Here is a 21,083-nt window from a genome sequence, read left to right on the forward strand (position 1 = left end):
TGGAGTGGAGTGTGTATGTATGCACACTGACACGTACATGCTCACACACACATACACACACACTCCAGAGCAGCAGCTTTAAGTGGGGCATCGGTAGTCATGGAAACCAGATCTGATCGTGTTGGAGTCACAGCACATGTCATAAGATGGGAAAGCAGCAACACATGCAGACGCCCATTCCAAATCCCGCATGCCTCTAATACACGTTTACACACACACACAGCGAGACAAAGATGCATGCAGCACTTGCGCACATGCATGCGCACATCCCCTCCTGATTCACCTCCCCGAGCCAAGAGCGGAGAGAAGAGAGCGGAGAGATGGATTCAGAAATGGGGAGATACAGAGCAAAATGAGAGAAAGCATGAGAAGCATAAGATGGGGGAGGAAATGAGGGAGTGTGGAAGAGAAAAGGAACGCATGATGGGGAAAGAGAGGGAGAGGAAAGAGACGACGGCAGAGCAGCGGAGAGAATGAAGAGATGCAGTGGGCATCATATCAAAGCACTCTCTCTATCCGGCCATTCGGACAGAGAGGCCTGTGTGTGTGCGTGCATGTGTGTATGTGTGTGTGTGAGTATGTGTTTTTAGTGGGGTTGGTTTTGCACCTGCCATTGCAGGAGGTGCCGTTTTAGAGCCATTCTTTATATCAACATAAAGGATCAAACTGTTGAAGAGGCTTTATCCTATTATAGTAGCCAAGATGATTTTCTGGAGATAAGGGTCCATTTTTGCTTGGCTTGGCTGTTAGCACTACTGAGCCACAACAGAGTAAAGCTAGATGGTCTGTAAAAGCTCAAACCAACAGCTGGGTCCACAAGTTCATTCAAAATCATTGAAATCAGTCTTCCATTTACTATGGAGCAGCTGCAAGTTGTGCATCTTTGTAGCGTCACGAGTCTTGCTTGCTCTGCGTGAATGTTATTCAAGTTGACCAAAATTGTTTAGTGTACTGCTGATAGTCACTGACAGATCCTGTATTGTGATTGAGATGGTGTGATGATGATGTGGTTAAATTTAAACCACAACTAAGAGCAGTTTTCTTCAAAGCAGGGAACATGCAGTGCATAGGAATAAAACAACAGGAAAAGCCGAGAATCCAAGCAACAAAGAAAGATTGTCAGCTTAACTGTGGAGCTATTAATGCATGGCTGCATTTTTATTTATTTTTATTTTATTTTATGTTTAGAAATTATGAGCAATCACTCCTTGGCTGACATGCTAAATTAGCTATTCGAAACTGAAAACATTATTTAAATCTCAATTGAATTTCCTCTGTAGTTGACTCAATATCAGCATGTGAGCGTGTTAGAAATCAAACTGTTGTGGATTTGCTGTCAAAAACCTCTAGCTTTCTTTGTCGCTCCACCTTTCCAAGCACACTGAATACCAGACAAGTGTTCTTCAAGCTCCTGCTCTCAGCCTTCATGTGGAAATGGATTTGATTAAACAGATTACACAGATACAGGTGGAATTGGCAGATTTAAGGCATGTAAGGCAAGGTAAATGGTCATTGTATCATCATATTGTCACACTTTTAATACAACTGCAGCCACTTCACATCCTCTCAGGTCAACTCCTCTGAGCTCCTCGCAGCTTCCAGGTTGACCCTGCCTTTTTTCCTATTCCCTCAGATTGCCTCTTGACACCTCCAGCCTGCTGGATTTCAGAGAGGAGGCAGCGCTACACTTGAAGGCTTATGTACCGGGGAGCTAAAATGCCACGCTCTTAAGAATATTCTGTCATGATGTGATGAATATTTCACAGTAAGAATATTTTTAGTGAGTGTTGCGTCGTTTCTTTGCACTCACCAAAGCACTTACTCCAGCTGGAAACTCACAGATGGTGGTAAAGCATCGGGACAGAAGTCTTTGCTGCCTGTTTCCGCTCTTAGCCCATGCTGCCTGCTCTCTGACCCAAGCCCAGTCTCACAAAAAAAAAAAAAAAAAAAAAAGCCAAGCAAGGCTTTATCTGTTGAAGCTGATGGCCACACAGCAAAGCAACTGCTCTGAGAGTTTTTCTACTAGAGCCATATTCTGCTGTAAATGCACTCTTTTCCTGTGGCCTTCAACAATCTCTCAGTCAGCGTGTGGACGCGTATGTAGGCTACAGTATGTGAGTGTGTATTTACAGAGAGTGTGTGCGCTCCTTAGCCCAGCATCAGTGTCAGGTCCTGAATGGAAGCAACTGCTGATCCCTCACTTCTGCTTGGAGACCTCTGCTCCTCTGGTCGCCTGGCAACCCCTACATTTCCAGAGGGGAGGGGCTTATCCTGCCCAGGGGAGTGAGAGAAAGCTTTGAGTAGACTGTATATGCACTGTGGATGAAGTTGTCAAAAGAGATGCCTGGGCCACCCGCACTGCACTGGGGCCCAGTGATGGTCAGGGCCGTGGGATCATACAGTGTTTCTCAAGGAGACAATTCAATTTGGTACACTGAAGCACTATCCCACACAGAGTGATGCGTACAACATGAGAAATACAAGACATTTCAAACCCAGAGCAGTCTATCACAAAAAAAAGGAGAAAAAAAAAACAAAAAACAAAACAAGACATCTGACAGTTCACATATGTCACATTCCAGACAAGTCAGAGGTGGGGAATCCCTACTTGATGTTTCCCTTCTTGACTTCCGTCACCCAGGCATTCCACCGCTGGAGCTTGAAAACATTATCACAGCATCGGCATGTCAATGTACACTTTTTAGAAAACCATTAACTATAGCTATGGTTATTTATTAACCAATGTTAGGGAGAGTTACATTTTAGAGCAACTAGTTACTTTACTAAGTTACTGCTCCTAAATAGTAACTAGTTAATTTACTTAATTATTCTATTAAAATTAACTTGTTAGAGTTAAAGTTGCCCATGCTAAAGTTTTTTTTTTTTTTTTTTTTTTTTTTTTTTTTTAAATCTGCATTTTGGTGATGTCATTACTGCTGTTGACAAAGAAACCCTTACTGAGTGCACTATCAACTCAGAAATTATTACAGGCAAGAAACCTTTCATTTCCATTTATTGATGCAACTGAGAATGAGATTGATGAAATGTTTTCAGTGTTTTTAAGTTTTTAAGTAACAAAAAATAGAGTTGGCCGCTTACGTCACTCAGGAGGAACAAACGGTCATTGTGGAGAGCTATGAGGTGTACGAAAAATTATATATTAATAAGGCCAGAGAAGAATGGTGGCAGAAAAATGTGGATGGTGTAAATTTGTGAATTATCTTCCAGTTTATTTCTATTAATTAAACATTACACTCAAGAATTGCATTAGGACTTATGCTATCCTATAATGACGGATACATGTAAATCACTGTAGTCTTTGTCAGTATCAAATTAAATAAATTTAATTGATATAATATTAGGCCTATGTGTGATGTGACTTAATTTTTTTTTTTTACCAATGTTTTATTAGATGCGGTACAAATGAACTTGGCAGCAAATAAGGACCAAGCATAAAAATATTATTCAAAGACGTATGTATGTTGGCTGTATGTATGTATGTATGTATGGCTTATTATTCTTGTATTTTGTGGATGTTATTCATTTTAAAATTTAAAGGGTTAATAGACCTATTAATTGAAGCAAGCAGGATAAAAAATGCTTTTAAGCTGAAACTCTGAACATAACCTGGTCTGGAGCAGGTTATGTTTGCAGGAGTCGTTACCATGGCAATGAAGCCGGGTCAAAAGAAAGCCTCCCTTGTGACACGACAAACTCTGGCTTTAGACTCGACATACCTCGCTAACCTGTTAAACTCGCTTCGTAGTGCAGCCCTCAGGTACCAGACACAACAACAACAACAACAACAGCAACAACATATCACGTAGCAGCATGCCTGACAGTGACACATTTCCAGCTTACATATTACATATTCCTCCATTTTGCCAGTCACCTCGCCTACCAGCAACATCTGCATCAGAATCAGTAAGCCAAATTAACAAGTCAACAGCCTGCCAATTCAGTGCCAACACATCATGCACTGTTGCTGCACGAGTTTCTTTTTAACTTCATGAGTTTAAATAAAAAAGTAGCAAAAGTAACCTTTTTCAAAAGTAACAACTAACTGATGAATGTGAACATGGTCTGCAGCTACAGGTCTTCCTACCACTGCAACAGTATGTAGAGTTGATGTGAGAACGTCCACATTTGACACCATTGCTGGCTGGAGCTGTATATTGGATTGAATTGCTTTGTTAGCCCTCCCTTCCGCTGATATAATGTTAGATTGGTAAAATAATCCTTGGCAAAATACTGGGCTTATATCCAGGGACAGCACAAAATCAGCATGTCATACTAACAAACCAACAGTTGCTGGGTGGTTAAGAGCCAATCAAACAGGGGCAGCATGAATAAAAACTAATGTCGAGTTCTGATTGGATCGCTCTGCTCTCACATGTGAACTCAGCATCTAACCCCTGGCAAAAGCGAATCTCTCTGCATGGGAAGGTCCTCCGATTCTTTCAGCCTCATGATGTTTTCCACATCCAGTGATGACAGTTTTAATGAAAAATTGCATGTTTTATTTGACTATCTCTTTAAGAAATGCTATTAAGTGCAGTGTGGGAGGACTGGAGAGACAGTCTGGCAAAGCCCTCGTTCAGCAAATCTGCTCAGTATTTCTGGTTCTGAAACAAGTTACACATAGCAGAGGACACAATATTTAAAGAGTCAATTTGCAAAAACAGATCACCCCCCCTCCTTTTTATAAATTAATTTATAAAGCATATTTCACCAGGTCATAGCAATCAAAAAATCACCAGTAGGCTAATAGATAGGCAGTGTGGCTTTTGCAGCAAAATTTTGGATTTGGATTTAGAAAGTATGCTATGTGAAGCATTATATACAACACATAGTTCTTTTTTTTTTTTTTCCATTTGATGCATTTATCTTTGCTGTTTTTCTCCATCACACTGGTGTAGTCTTCCATCCCCACATGAGTAGGCTGTTTTCACTCCACACACACTGCCGTGATTACTGTGGGAGCTGCTGTAAACACAAGCTCAACTACCTATGGATAAGCTATGATAAAATAATCTGTTCATAAGTCAGTGGTTCCCAAGGGAAATAACTTGATTAAACAGAGAGACATGCTGATGTTCTTCATTCAAAATGACTTTTTGTTTGTTTCAGCGACGACCAGACTATGATTTGTTTTATCCCTATTTCACTGCACAGCTTACTTACGCTTAAGGTCAGTTTTCATCTTTTCTGCACTTACAATGAGCACAGTAAACAACTTGATGTAAGAAGACATTTCAGCACTGAATAGATTTGCTGCGGCCTGATGCAGTCACAACTGCTGGTGATCTTGACTAATTATCCACATATCTAAAACCATCTATCTGGCAAGCTATAGTACAGATGTACCTGACCCCTTCATGTGTGTGTGTGTGTGTGTGTGTGTGTGTGTGTGTGTGTGTGTGTGTGTGTGTGTGAACACCATGTGCCATATCCAGCTGGCATATGAACTGAGCAGATGAACCCAGATCAGCTGTTTGTCCTCCAGGGGTGGCATTCTGACTCATCTGATTGGCTAGCAGCTGTGTGCCACTATGTACGTGTATGTGTGTGTGTGTGTGTGTGTGTGTGTGTGTGTGTTTGTGCACAAATGCATTTGGGTGGGGCTCTGTACATGTGTTAGTGCAATTATGTATCCATTTATGCACACATGGATACATGTCCATATAGTTTCAAATGTTTGTGTGTGTGTGTGTGTGTGTGTGTGTGTGTGTGTGTGTGTGTGTGTGTGTATGTGTTAGGGCAGGGGATGATGTATCGATATTATATTGTTATTGTAATTTGAGAAAAGATATCACCTGGCATGTTGGATATGTCTTTTCCTGGTTTTAAAGGCTGAATTACACTCAAAAAGATGTGATTTCTTAACCTCTTAGACAGTTACATTGTATGACTCTACCTGCTTGGTTGTTACATTCACACTCAAATCTAGTTTGTGAAAATAACTTATGAAAGTACCAACTGCCGTCCTTACAATAGCATCATAATTTCAATCGTGGGGTATTCGGTCAAACATACTGTGATGTTTTATTTAGTCTATGCTGTCCAGCCCTTGTATGAATATGTGTGCGTGTGTGTAGGGGTTTGTGTGTGTGTGTATGTGTGTCTGTGACAGCTTATAATGTGTTATAAGTGACGAGAGTGATATAGAAATGCTCTGGTTGAGTGTCACCTGTGTGATGTCAGTGGCATCTCCCTTCTCAATGAGATCATCACTGCATCATGAAAACTACAGGATGTGAAACTACAAAGCCCATCAAACCTATAGCGAGGGAGTCTTATTCTAAAGCCATTCTATGGAGGCACCCATCTTCTCTCGCTGTGTGTATATGTGTGTGTGTGTGTGTGTGTGTGTGTGTGTGTGTGTGTGTGTGTGTGTGTGTGTGTGTGTTTATGCAAGTGTGTGTTAGAGAACTAGGCCATGGCTATAGCGAGAGGCTTTCCCAGAGGAAGCCGTAGAACCCAGTCAGCCCAGACCTCTTTGATTCCTTATTCATCACCTTTTTATATAACAAGAATTTGATGGAGGCAAGAGGAAGGAGAGGAGAAGAGGGGAAGAGGGAGCAACAATTAAGGAGTGGACACCAGGAAGGGCACTGGGATGAAGCAATGACTAGTATAATGAGGACAAGTGTGAAAATATAATTCTGCTCATTCTGTCTGCACTAAATTTTAAATGAGCATTGGATGTCATCAAATTGCAAATAGGTATAGATATTACATTACTGATATAATGACACGGGCCATTGTGTTGCAGATAGCATGACATTGCAGCTACTAAAAAAAATGTTCTTCCAGAAGGGGAAGCAGGGATGTAGGTGGGAAGGTTGAAAAGAAGGAACAGCATAAATGAGAGGGAGGGAATGGCAGAAGGAGGTGATGGTGATTGGTTTGAGGCGAGAGGCTCACCTCCCTTAGGAATGGACATAAAGACTTCCATTTTGAGAGATAGCCATCTCTATCTTCTCTCTCTCTCTCTCTCTCTCTCTCTCTCTCTCTCTCTCTCTCTCTCTCTCTCTCGCCCGGTCTTTCGCTCGCTCGCTCTCTCATAGTAAGGGTCAGGAGTCACATATTCAGAGATCCTGTTTTTTAGCTGCAGGGCTTTCTTTCTTTCTGCTCTGCGTCCATGTTCTGTGCATGGCTGTCTCTGCTCCTAGCTGCTAAAAGAATCTGTACATTCACTCTCTTCCTCTGCCGGCTGCGCTTGCACATATTAAATCCCACACTAGTGATTTAAAACATTTCTCCTGTAGTAAAACATTTCATCATCACCAGCAATAAAGTGATATGATCTTGGAAAATGGCAGGGCACTTTGCTGCGCTCAAGATAATGTCACTTGTCCTAAGAAAATTCTTATAAAAAGCAGGACTGTTTTTAAACTATTACGATTAAAAAATAAATAAATAAAATTAAAAAAAAATCCCTCAATAAAACAAGTTTTAGGCAAGGTCTCAATATTGGCAAGGATATCACAATAAATTTTGTGTTATGATACCTGTGTCATAACAATTTGTATCACGGTATATTGCAATACTGCAATACAGAGTTGAGTTGATGTATGAGTAGAACTTAAAATACATCCCATTGCATAACACCTGCTTAGTCTAATAAAATATATGGCATATAAGAAAGTTAGCACAATACACCCATTTAACACAGCACACCATAATGTAGTTGCCATGGCATCACATGAAAAAAAAAAATGCATAAACAACACATGTCAATACACGGGGCTAAAGAATCAATACAGTAATGTGGAAAGTAATATTGCGATAATTGGCTGTAGCCTATCAGTTTTTTTGGATGGCTGTAGAATGTTAAATGCCATAATGACGTTATGTAAACGGTGCACGTGACTGTGTGAGCTCACATACAACTGACTTTTAACACAACCTGCACGTGATAATAGGTTTAAACAATTTTCACTTCCAGTGCTACTCTGCAGGACCTCTTGCTAATGTGTTAAACATGTTGTGCCTCAGCTGTACTGTTGGCCAGTGCTACTGAATGCAACGACAATCTCATCCTCTGTCGATTATGTCCAATGGCATAACAAGAAAAAGATGCTTCTTGCTCACTCTTTCTTAGTTAAGGCGTGTGTGTGTGTGTGTGTGTGAGCATGTGTGAGTGTGTGGTGACTGTGTGTTAAGGTGCTACCACACTGTCTGCTCTCTGTCAGCATTGCTTCCCTTGGGCATCAGTGTTTTCCTCACAGCTCCAGTCGGCTCTAACAACATGTCTCCACAGGGGCGTCGAGACCCTGAATAACAACAGCAATTGTAATTGTGTTTGTGTGTGTGATTGTGTTTGAAGCATGTGTGTAAGGAGAGAGAGAGAGAGCAGAGGGTACGTGTTTGTGTGTTTGTGCATGGATTTGCCCGCTCTCATGCCTTCTTATTTTGTGTGCGCTCTTTTCCAAGCAAGCTTGTTCATTAGGTCTGTGGGGAGGTGTGCTTTCTGCTGACTTTGTTTGGTTCAAAGCCCGAGGCTGTTGCTAATCAATAACATCCCGGACCTACCACGTCTGTGTGCATGCGATGGCCTCTCTGCATGGCAGTGAGCCACAGCCAACAGCGAAAATGGAAGTCAATACATCACCCGCATGTGCCTGAACATGTCGCATACACACCCACCATCACAGCAAATTTGCAGGAAATTCTACTGTGCTCACTGATGCAACATTAAAAACGCACTGTTTGTATTGCCATGTACGTGAAATTCAGTGGTAGCAGGAAATCTCAGGGCTGCATAATCACCGTCGGATATTGGAGAGCCAAACCAACAGATGTGTTTTCTAGGTGACAGTTGCTAATGGAGCACTGAAGATATCTCAGGCTTGTGACTGGTGTTTCCACTTTTGCTTTCCATTTGGCAGAATGAGACACACTTTTGCGCTGCTTTTTGTGTGGGCGTTTGCACTCACGTCTGAATTCTGCTTTAGACAAAGAGATGCATCTGAATGCGTCAGGAGTAAGTTTACAGTGTGGCAAAAGGGAATCTTTTTTTAAAAAATATTGCTTTGTATCAGTGTTTCCCATCTTTTTTTATTTTAAGGTGGGAAGCCCTCTGAAACATAATTTAGACCATGAGGCACTCAAACTCCCCACTCACTCCAAAACCAATAAAACTCTTTTCAGCAAAAAGACCCTGCAAACTATACACAGTGACAGTGTGCCAACTAACCTGCATCCGCGTGTGTGTGTGTGTGCGCGTGTGTGTCTGTGTGGTGCTCTCCTCAGGTCTGGATGACTGTCTCCAGCAGTATGTGAAGAGTTTTGAGCGGGAACAGATGGGAGGAGAGCAGCTGCTGCACATCACCCACCAGGAGCTGGAAGAGCTGGGTGTCACCAGAATAGGACACCAGGAACTCATCCTGGAAGCTGTCGACCTCCTCTGCGCCCTGGTCAGTCAGCGCCTGCTACTTTCTGACCTTGTTTTTCTCATATTACCCACAAAAATGTTTTGGTGGACTGCTGTACCATTCTTGCTCATGCACAATACATGAATGCCCTGTGCTTGTATATGTTAGTGAGTAACTATTAGAAGCCAAAATTCATTTTTATTTATTGTTTACATATGGACCATTATATACTCCCCACACTGAAAAAAAAGGCAGTCACCGAGGATTCAACACTCTTACTTTTTTGAAAATCAGCTATTACATACAAATATTCAATATCAATGAGTGTTTCTGAGTTTTTCTGTCTGTGTGATGGTGGTATAAGGCCAGTTTGTGTAAAGGTATACAACCTTATAGTCATCAATTAACTCTCTCTGTTCAGATACCATCTTTCATGAATCCAACAAGTAAAATTTCACATGTAGATAGATTTACATGGGGGGTGTTCTTTATTCCCACCTCACCTAGCAGTTATTGATATTGGTTTAAGAAATGGCAAAAAAAAAAAAAAAAAAAAAAAAAAATCCTCTATCTGTTGGGCACTACTGTATGTGTGCCGCCTTGGTCAGTATTGGCTGTGTGTGCAGTGGCGCTGCTAAGGATTAGGGAATTAAAGGGAATTAGGTGCTACTCTCCCTGAGAGAGAGGAAGAGTGTGAAAGAGAGAGAAAGAGAGAGAGAGAGAGAGAGAGAGAGAGAGAGAGAGAAAGAGAGTATGCAGGATGCACCTTATCTCCCAGGCACACATGGCGGGATTAGTTGGGGCTGTATGAATTTGAGTGTGTGTGCGAGTGTGTGAATGTGTGTGTGTGTGTGTGTGTGTGTGTGTGTGTGCATGCTAATCAGCACCACTTCTCATTCAAACGTTCCAGCATGGGAATGAGTGTCCCAGAGCAGCACTCACCATATGTCCTGGAACTGGACACACACACACACACACACACACACACACACACACACACACACACACACACTCATGCACTAGGGGATACCAGGTATCCAGATGAAGTGAATCAGTAGAACTAAAGCTGGGAGTAGTTTTTAGTAAATCTCAAATGACCCCCTACTCATCATCAACTCGACTCCCCAGGTAGCACAGACACAATATCAGCCCGTACCTGTAGACAGTGTGGAAATATGGAGAGTAAGGAGAGCTTCACTGTGGCCACCAACATCATCCATCATGAGAGAAAGCAAACCATGGCTCACTTGGCTCAGACTTCCTTCTCCTCATGCGGTGGGGCAGGGAGCTTCTGCAGACCTGGATCAATGCAAGTTTCAATGTTGACTGAGCGCTCGGTCTCGCTGTAACTGTGGAAAAGTCCCTTCTTTTATGCACCTATGCTGAGTATAAGTTTCCGTGTGTGTGGTGAATCTTTCACATTAAAGAATTTTCCTTCGCAGGGGGAATTTGCAGATTTTCTGCCTTCTACACGCTGGGAAATGGGAGTAGTTCAAAAAGAGGATGACTCCTCATTCCCAAATTCTGAATGGATGGGCTTGTATAAACATGAAACATTAAGTGTAATACAGTGTTATAAAAGGAACACAGTCAGTCACAGAGTCAACGGATACTAAGAGACAGGAGGAAAAAGTGACCAAAAAGTTTGTGTGCATAAATTGAAACATTAAAACAGAATTAGAAAACATCAGAAGTTAAAATTAATCACGTCTTCCTGAGGTGTGGATTCCTCTCTACACTAATTTGAACCATTGTAGTATTTTTGTTTCTTTTGTATCATCAGTAGTCTGCAATAGAGGAATCAAAGATCTGGACTCTGGATTTCAATGTTCTCCTTTTCTCTATTTACAGTAGGGACTGAACTGATTTGTAGTCACTTCTTGTCAGGCTACATTTTAACCATTGGTGGAAAGTGTACTACAAATTGCTAGTCAAGTAGAAGTACTGTTACTTTGGAGATATTTTACTGAAGTAGAGGTAAAAGTACTGCTGCAAGTATCTACTTAAGTGAAAGTAGACAGCAGCTCATTTAAAATGTACTTGGAGTAAAAAACATCAAATCTTTTTTTTTTTTTTTTTTTTTCAAATCAATGACCAGTAACCAATGATGTTTGAGTCTACTTGGTTCTCATCGTCAGGCCATCTCTCTGGTATTATTCCCCATATTCCACATTTTTGCCAGTTGCGTCTAAATAGTCCTCGCTTCTTCAGTTTTTTTTTTTTTTTTTTTTTTTACATCGTGCACTTTTTATTGGACATTTGAAAATGACAAAAAATAGAACCAACAAAGTAGAACCAGACTCCGCTTCCCATCTTTGCTGACTGAGTGTTCATTGTGAAAGGTTTCTGTCATCAAATAATCTATTAAAGCTGCACCAAAGCTTCCATCTGGGATTGCAAAGCCGTACATGTATTATTGTCTTATGATTATGAATTACTGGTGTGTATATAGGCTAGATTACACAACCAGTTTCTCTCCTTTTAGCTATGGACATGGACATTGCTTTAAATTCCTGTAAGACCTTTAGCATCTGATTGTTAAGTCTGACTCATTACCAAAATGACAGCACATATACTTATAATATTCCTGTAATAGCAAACGATAGACCTTTAAAATGCCCTGATGATATAATGTTTCGGACCACAAAGCTGACTCCAGCTATACAGTGCGGCACCTCTGACACCACTGGCGTGATCAAGCTGAGATTTCTGTCTTATAAATCCTTGGCGTTGAGGGATTTCTTTGTATCCTGTGAATTGGATTTTCCATTTCTGACTGTGACCTGACTGACTCTCGCTTGCTCTCTGAAATCTGTCCCACAAATTGTGACTTTTTCAGCACCCTCGGGGTCTGCAGATGAGGCGAAGGGCTTTTAGCTGTTGTTTTCATTCCCCTTGTTTAGACTTTCTTGTGGGGTTCCTCAAGGTTTTATTGCAGGCACAGTTCTCCTCTTCATTTATATGCTCCCACTGGGTTGACGCAGTGCTCAGCAGACAATACTCAGCCACTTCTCCCATGAATTAAGCCTCAACAATCAGTGCAATTTAAGTAACCAAAAATTGTCCCCATCTAATTAACTGACCCAAGCTGTTTGTTGGAACATTGACAGAATCAGTGGGCCAAAATAAACAGACTTGAGATTTATTCTTGGAGACTTTTTAGTGGCATATGCTTAAACAATAATACACATGTTGAAGAGCTGTATTATGTGACACTATAGCACATCAGTGCCTGTATTGCCTGACAAAGCATGGCCTCATACGTATTATTGTGATTATACCAACTTTTTAAATTCATTGTTTTTTTTTAATGATTAGCTGCTGATAAAATGATTCTGCAAATAAAAATAGTTCCCTGTGCAAGACCATCAATGTGTATCAGCTGCTATAGTCACTTTGCATCAGTTTAGTTACAGGTATTGAAGGCAAAGTGATGCATATCCAGAAATGCAATCAGAGTGCCAATACCAGGAGATATTGGCACCCTTTCAGCCAATAAAAACGCAACATTGAAAAACTGTGGTCTAATTAACCTTATTCCAAAAATGTTGGTATAATCTTCGATTTGACCGTCAGATTTGATAAATAAGCCAATTCAAATACTGAAAAGCAGCTTTTTCAGCCTCAAACTATTTCCTAAATCGATTCTGTCTTTCTGTCTTTTCACAGCTTCATCCCTTCCTTCTTGTACACTGCTATTAGTTAGCCTTTCATGTCTCACCTGCACCTATTTGAAATCACTGCCGCCGGGCTGCCACAAGCATGGTTTCTCTTCACTAGTGCCCAGCAGGATTCAGAATTGATTTTAAGGCTTGTTTGTTTCAAAGACTCTGAAAGACTTGAGTTGGCCTCAGCCTATTTCTGATCCTCTCCAACTCCATTTGACCTCTAGGACTTTTAGGTCATCAGACATGAGCTTTGGGATTCTCCACAGTTTAGGTTGATGCCTCAGGGCTTTGTGTTATCATCAGGTCTGTTATTACCTGTCGACTGTGAAACAGCTTCCCCCGCTATGTCAGATCTGACCCCTCCATTGACTCATTCAAACGTAGTCTCAAAACCTGTTTGTATTTTCTACCCTTTGACTCTGTTTGATCTGCGTGTCTGTGTGCAGTGCACGCGTTGTGTGCCTTTGTATTTGTATGTGTGATTTCCGTTGTCGTGCTCTGTCAGTTGTCTGCATTGTCCTCTTTGTCTTTTGTTATGTTTTGTGCATCACCTTGATGGTTCTTGGTACAGCACGGTGATGGATCTTTTAAATGTGCTTTCGACTGTATACAAGCTTGACTTGTTTTGTTTGTCGTGGGGTATGACATGTTGAAAACACTCTCTTTGAAATATTAACATCTTACCATAACTTAAAACACAGGTCCATTAAGATGTAGTTATTACAAACAATCAAACCAGTTATAACTTCAAAATTAGGCAAACTACTATCAGTGTTTGTATTATGACTTCAGCCCATCATTTGGAGCATGAAGAGATGTCTTGAAAGCAAGGGAGATATTTTACCACCATTGATATTTACACCACAGATGGGGTTGTACTACAAATCAGTGGGAGGCTGTGGCTTTTGTTGTCTAGTCCTAGATACACATGTATAACTGTTTGAATGTAGTAGCACTGTCAGTGTGTCAAAATGATTTGTGACATTACCAGACACTCTGAAATATGTATTTTGTGTTATGGACACAAGTTATGCAAAAATTACAATCTTCCACCACAAACTAGGTTACTGGACAATACCAAAAACTGGGCATGCCATATTCTCCTGTTCATCATGCATTAAGTTTACCCAAAACAGCTTTGCTCAAGGTTATTGTTAGGCAAATACAACTATTTGGTCAAGGCTAGGGTAAAGTATTGGTCATGACTGTATAGGAAACACTTAAAATTAAAACTATACCGATAATACAAAACTTTTTGTGTGGGTTTAGTCTTGTGGTTCTCTTTGAGTATTCTGTCTCTGAGAGGTACATCTGGGGATGTTTTGGTTGACAAGTGTTTGTGGATGCTGGTGAGATCAGCTGGCAGTATAACTGCTCTGGTTGGCTGTCCTTCACAAACCCACCTAGTTGAGAAAAAAACTTCTGAGAGTCCATGCAGTTACTATATTCAGAATAAAAAGCAAATACTGGCAGCAACACAAGTGCTATCTAGCAAACTAGCAGCTTCAAAATGGATGTTATGTTTGGAAAAAAAAAAAAAAAAAAACATTTATGGTTTCAGTACCGCCCTTATTTATAACATATACACAGTTAAGCCAGATTTCACACACAAGCATACTGTAAAACGACTAGAGTCCAGTCTAGCGTGAGTGAGCAAATGAATCCAGATCATCAGAGTTGGCAAATATACATCCATCTAGCCCAATTACAACAGAGCAATGCATTGAAGCTACATAATATAAAAATTCAGTGTTATTTTAGTCTGTCCAAGTTGTCAAGTTAGAATGGCTTCTTGCTTTTCAAGACTGTTAATTACATATCTGAAGCCTGGGAAAGAAGGCATATGCTCTTTGTTTAAATGCCTTTGCTCAATATTTAATTTATTCAATAGTTTATTTACCCATCTCCTTTTTGTTTTATGCAGTACATTCTGTAACTTTGGATGCCCAGCCCATGTGGGCTAGGCATCATTTGTGATGCATGACACTATAATAACAATAGACTAAAGTAAAACACCTTTACTTTCCCCTGTACTTGTTCAATTTCAGAATGCTACCTCCATTATGGCCTTTCTAAGGTGGAAACATCTATTTTTAAGTATTTTTTTTTAAGTACAAAGCACATACTTTGCATTTCAATGTGTGCTCATGTCATGAAATTTCAGGAAATATGGCTCAATGTAAAGAACTCATATCGTCAGTCAGCTTTCCATGGGTAAATAGAGGTCAGATAATCCAAATCCAAAAGGACTGCAAAATCATATGTCATATGAGTCATATGTATTTATGAAGCTTAACAGTTTAGGAAAATGTATGTTATTAAGAAAAGAATTAATGCATAGCCGTCTTTTTGCTCTCAGTATGCCATAAATGATGTTTGAGTGTGATGCTCAGGACAATGGTAGAAACATCTGCATAGAGGAGAGGCCACTCTACACACGGCTGCTATGGCAACCACATCGACATGAGGGTGGAGGGGTGCTCTAATGGTATCGCCCTATTACTGTATTGATTTGACACGTACACACACACACATGCATGATGCACACACACATATATGCATGCACTGCTGAAATAATGTCTTTCTCATCCACTCTCTCTCTCCCTCTCTTGCTGTGTTTCTCTCTCTCTGTCACACGCAGGCACGCACGCATGCATTCATGCACACTTAAAGTCATTCGGTTAGTCCACACAGGACACATTCCCCAGCATCATCTCTGCACTCGTCTCCCTGGAGAGTGCAGCACACAGCTTTAGATCAAATCATATGAGAGCCTAATTACAGCTGTGTACGTTTGCATTCCAAGTTCATGTATACATCTACACGTAAATACACATTGTACAGAACACATAGCTTATATACATGACCCAGTTTCTGGGAGATGCATAACCGGGTACTTTCCTTGTTCCCTCTTTCTCCCTCTCTCTCTCTCTCTCTCTCTCTCTCTCTCTCATTCCTCCTTATTTTTCCCCCTTTCTGCCTTGTTTCTTTTTCTACTTGTCCTTTGCTTCCATAGCTCCTTAGTTCTCTCTCTCTCTCTCTCTCTCTCTCTCTCTCTCTCTCTCTCTCTCTCTCTCTCTGTCTCATTCTTGCTGCCACTGTGAAACCCTCTCTGCTTTGTAGTCGCTGTGGCTGTGACGATGTAGAATAGATCTGGAGGCAGAGGAGGAATAGATACGTCTAGCTCAGCCTGTGCATCTGACTGTACAAATGTGTGTGCGTGCGTGTGTGCGAGTGTGTGCATGTGTATGTGTGGCATTGGTGTCAGCAGGAATCAGGCTCTGTCATGCAGGACATGACTGGAGGTATCTTGGGAAGTTGAGTGCAATGTGGCTCAGTGGGTCTGTATGTGCGTGTGTGTATGTGTGTGCACACATGTGTACTTAGAGGGGTCATAGTGCAGCAACGGGCCAGTGGACCAGCCTAAAATGTCCTTGAATTAGTGCAGAGAATGCTTGTTGTACATGAACAGCAATGATTCTTCAGTGGTAGAAAACCTAGTTTCATTTACTTCCATTCAGACTGAATTAAATCATAATAGACTCTTTTTTACCCAACCCACTGACTTATGAGCTTGTCATTTAACCCAGTTTAGACCAATATAAGGTGTAATTTATAATGTGACCATTGTACAGCTGAACAGTTAATTGACATATTATATAAATCACAGTATGGCCAATTGCAATATTCAGATTAGAAATTTGGATATTGGAATTTTTTGATAAAGGTGAACTGTGGGCAAAGTACTATTACAAATGAATTATTGTGGTGCTACAGAGTTGCCCTGGCCTATAAATTGCATTCTCCATGCAAGAACATGATCCTTCCCACTAAAATACTCAATCATATCACTATATCTGTCAAAATAATTGCAATATGATTCTTTTACCATATTGTTCAGCCCTAGACCATTACAGAATATACTGGAATTCGTTCATACAATTGCTTCATGATTCCTTGCAGACATGCAATGAGAAGCGTCTGTGAGGAGTTTGTTGGCTTTTGCTTTGACTTCAGTACAGACTAATATGATCCTGCTTCACCAAAATATTAACCACAGGTCCTGTTATACTGTTTCTATATGTGTGTGTCCTGCAGAACTATGGCCTAGAGACAGAGAACCTCCGGACGCTGTCCCATAAGCTGAACGCCTCGGCTAAGAACCTCCAGAACTTCATTCTGGGACGACGAAGGGGTGGACATTACGATGGACGAGCTTCCCGGAGGCTGCCCAATGACTTCCTCACCTCAGTGGTGGATCTGATTGGTGCAGCTAAGAACCTGTTAGCTTGGCTCGACAGGTACAGACCACACACGTCACTCAATCACAAGGGTTGAATTTTAAGCATGAAGTGGTGATGGCCATGTATAGTTGATCCACATCTCAAAAGGCATATTTACCGCTGCTCATCTATCGAGTCCCTACTGCACTTTTTGACAAAGTCAATGATAATGAGCTTTTGGTGTTGACTTTTTGTTATTTGGACAGTTTAATCCTCTTTTTCATTGAATCTATATCCCCTCCAGCAAGACTTTTTTCCTATTCACCTATTTTTTTCTAGGGATTGGCTCCTAATGATCAGCAGGAAAAGAATATGCACCTCAGAGCTTGACATGTCGATGAGCATTACATATCATTGAACATATCCATAATTTAACACATGATGTAAAAATAGGTGGGTGAAGAATACTTCAAAGAGATAGCTGTTCTTGTTTTTTTAGTCATGCCTTTAGACAAACTGATGGGTCCCATCAGTTTGTCTAAAGGCATATGTATTTAAACCTTTTGAATTCTGGAATTTCTTTGAATTTCCCCATAAATAGCTTAAAAGGTTAGGAAAAAATGTACAACTATATCACACACATTCTGTATCTGCTGGTTGCAACACTTCAGTGAAGTTTGCCCAATAATGAACCCTATGTATTGTGTTTCAGGTCTCCTTTTGCCAGTGTGACAGAGTATTCATTACTGAAGAACAACATTGTACAGCTCTGCCTAGAGTTAACCACCATTGTACAACAGGTGCGTGTGTGCACACACACTCACTGGACACTGGAAGCATGCAGCACACAGTCACATTTATGCATCCGTTATACATAATAAAGGTCATGAATTTAAGTGGAGCACTGTGTTGCACTGGGTAAGGATGGGGCATATCAATATGGATGCAGCTTGTTTCTATCCTCTAGTCTATAGATTCGGCTGTGAGTGTAACATATGCCCATTGCCATAGGCTGTGTGCACCATGGCTGATGGTAGTAGCAGCTAGCAGTGACTGCCTCAGGCTATGTGCTCATTCCCCCACTGCTGGACTTCATCCTCAGCTTAACTGATGGGCCCTGATGGAGACTATAAGTGTCTCTCTTTCCTACATATCTTTCCTACTTCCCTCCATACTCCCTCTCCTCCCACACCTCTGCTTCTACTCTGGCTGTTCCCTCTGCAGAATCACACACACACTCACAAATGCACACACACAAACAGGCACACTTTCTTATAAATCTGCAGGTGAATGCATGCACATTGTCAGATACTCAGACTGTAGCAATCTCATTGTTTGGACAGAAACTATGGCCTTGTCTTGGCCTCCATCCACGTCATCCCTGTAAGACCCTGCCCAGTGTGTGTACGCGTGCCCAGAGCGAGTACTGGGGCTGAGCAGATAACACCTATCCCCTCTTACAAGGGCCAGAGGAGTGGGAAGAGGAGGGCCATCATAGGTTCACACTGGGCCAAATGAACATGTGATTGCCAGGGTGAAGTGAGAGAGACAAAAGTGGCAACACTGCTCATACTAATATATCAAACAGATGAATTAACTGCTACCATGCACATCTGGTGTATTTTTTGGGCTGCTTTCCCTGAAATAGATTAACTACCAACCATCACTGAGTAACAATCTGTCATGTTCAAACAGTGAGGCTGGTAGAGTGGGGTTTCTTAATCCGGAGGTGGTTCATGGAACGCTGGGCAACAGAGTCAGATCTCAAACCAATCAATCCAATCTATTAATGTGTCTGGATTATGAAGTTATATGCATAGTTTGACAATTACAAATGAAAGTTGAGTTGTTCTTCAGTGCCAAAATAAGACCATCCATCTTACTTCCTGTTTGCCATCTCATTAATCTTATTACTCTTATTTCCTCCTCTCCTGTTTTATTTGGAAGAGCTGGTTATTTGAGCTAATTTGCGGATGCCCGCATTGATGTTTTTTTCCCCATCTCATGTTCCCTTCCTTCTTTTTCTTTCTTCCTCTTTCTGCCTCCACAGGACTGCACTGTGTATGAGACAGAGAATAAGATCCTACATGTGGTAAGTTTCTGCTGTGTCAGCCCCTACTCTCCACGTCCTCAGAGTGGAAGAGATTCTCTCTATTTTACAGGATTTATGTGTGACTTATTTTGTTCTGTTGTTGTTGGATTTTGTTAAATTCACAAAGCAAAAACACATCAAGTAAAAATTAAATCAGCAAAAGGCCTGCAACCAACAATTAAATAACCAAACAAAATAGAACTACTCAAAGGACAAATGCATCAAAATGACAAAGAAAGACTCACGAGAAGCAAGGATTTGAAATTTACATCATCAAGGACAACCCAATAATAAATCAATAAATCAATAAATCAATAAATACCTATTTGTATGCAAACGATTACTGTGTGACTTCTTATCTTCTGAAGGCAATGTCAATTAGTGGTGAGTTAGTTAGCTGTTGGATTAGTTAGTTCGTTTTTATAGATCTAAAAAACAACAACAGCTCAATCACGCAGATACAAATGCACGCTGAAAGCCTCATGTCATGACACAAAGTTGTGGCCTGCTTTTGTCGCGGTCCAAATTTGCGGAGGCAAGAGGCACCATGGTACGCTAAACCATGACAGCTATTAAATTAACACTGAACGCTCTCATCCTAATAAAATTACTATCCTGGAGTTGGAGTTTATTTCAGCAGCCATTAGTCTCGGGCCCACATCCGCACATGAGCTTACAACATCAACAGCAGCTGAACTCCTTAATTATCTTACAAAGTGACTTGTTGTTCTGCTGGATTTCACCAGAGTATACTAGACAGAATCCACCTTTTCTGAAAAATGTCTCAAGCCTAGTCAAGTCCTAGTTACCTTCACTTAACGTTAAAACATCTGCCTGCAGCCATTTTTTCTGGAGTGACTTTTCTTCAAATACTCATGTTTGAATTTGGCTTGGGCAACAAAATGGCATGAGGGCCAGAGGGGAGATCAGGTAGGCCGGAGTGAGTGGAAAAATATAGTTAGTGCTTTGTGTGTGTGTGTGTGTGTGTGTGTGTGCATATCAGAGGACTCCTTGTGTCCACTTTGTATGAATTTGTGTGAAATCTGGGACACAAAAAGGGTACAAGTTAAAGCAACCCACTGCAGTGCAATCTGAGAGGCTGAGGCAATTTGAAACCTCCAGGTTAGCTCCTGTGCGTGTGTGTTTATGTGTGCACGCCAGAGAACTGTGTGTGTAAACGTTGTGTGAAACCGAGTGAGCAGAGAGTGTCTGATCCGAGCTGACAGTTGGATTGGGACACTTCCTGCTGCCATTCAAGGTCAGGCGGGGGAAACCAAATGAAGGGCTGGTGGGGGTGGTGTGTCCACAAAAAATGCTCTAACATTTCCAGCCAAAATATACGCACAACAGATATTGTGTCAATATGAGGTCAAAATGCAATTGTGTTAGTAAGACAGTAAGAGCAAAACCAAGCATAAGACTGCATGGTTATGTTGCTCTATTTTCGCTGAGTGATGCCCCCCTGTGAAAATCTCACACCCCCTCAGCCTTTTGGTTGTGAAACAACGGCTGTCGTTTATTTCTGCTGTTACAAGCCTGATAATGACCAAGGAGGGTGGCATCAGACAAATTCAGATATTTAAATGAGTACACACATGTGTCACACAAGCACATGCACACACCCATGCGCCCCAAAAAAAAAAACACTGGGTGCCAGACCTATAAAGGCTATGCATGACTAAGACTGTCATGTGTGGGAGGTTTATGTGTGAAATAGGGA

The 21,083-nt window shown here is 41.1% G+C and overlaps 1 protein-coding gene across 1 annotated transcript in view; it reads left to right on the forward strand.

Annotated features, from left to right (window-relative positions):
• LOC115366451 (connector enhancer of kinase suppressor of ras 2) overlaps nt 1-21,083 on the forward strand; it is a 61,600-nt gene that overhangs the window by 5,851 nt on the left and 34,666 nt on the right. The window contains exons 2-5 of the mRNA XM_030061904.1: nt 9,259-9,422; nt 17,147-17,349; nt 17,984-18,071; nt 19,322-19,363. Coding sequence (XP_029917764.1) covers nt 9,259-9,422; nt 17,147-17,349; nt 17,984-18,071; nt 19,322-19,363 — 497 coding nt within the window. The remainder of the gene's footprint in view (nt 1-9,258; nt 9,423-17,146; nt 17,350-17,983; nt 18,072-19,321; nt 19,364-21,083) is intronic.

This window comes from Myripristis murdjan, chromosome 10 (assembly GCF_902150065.1).
Source record: "Myripristis murdjan chromosome 10, fMyrMur1.1, whole genome shotgun sequence".
In the NCBI taxonomy this organism is placed as follows: domain Eukaryota; kingdom Metazoa; phylum Chordata; class Actinopteri; order Holocentriformes; family Holocentridae; genus Myripristis; species Myripristis murdjan.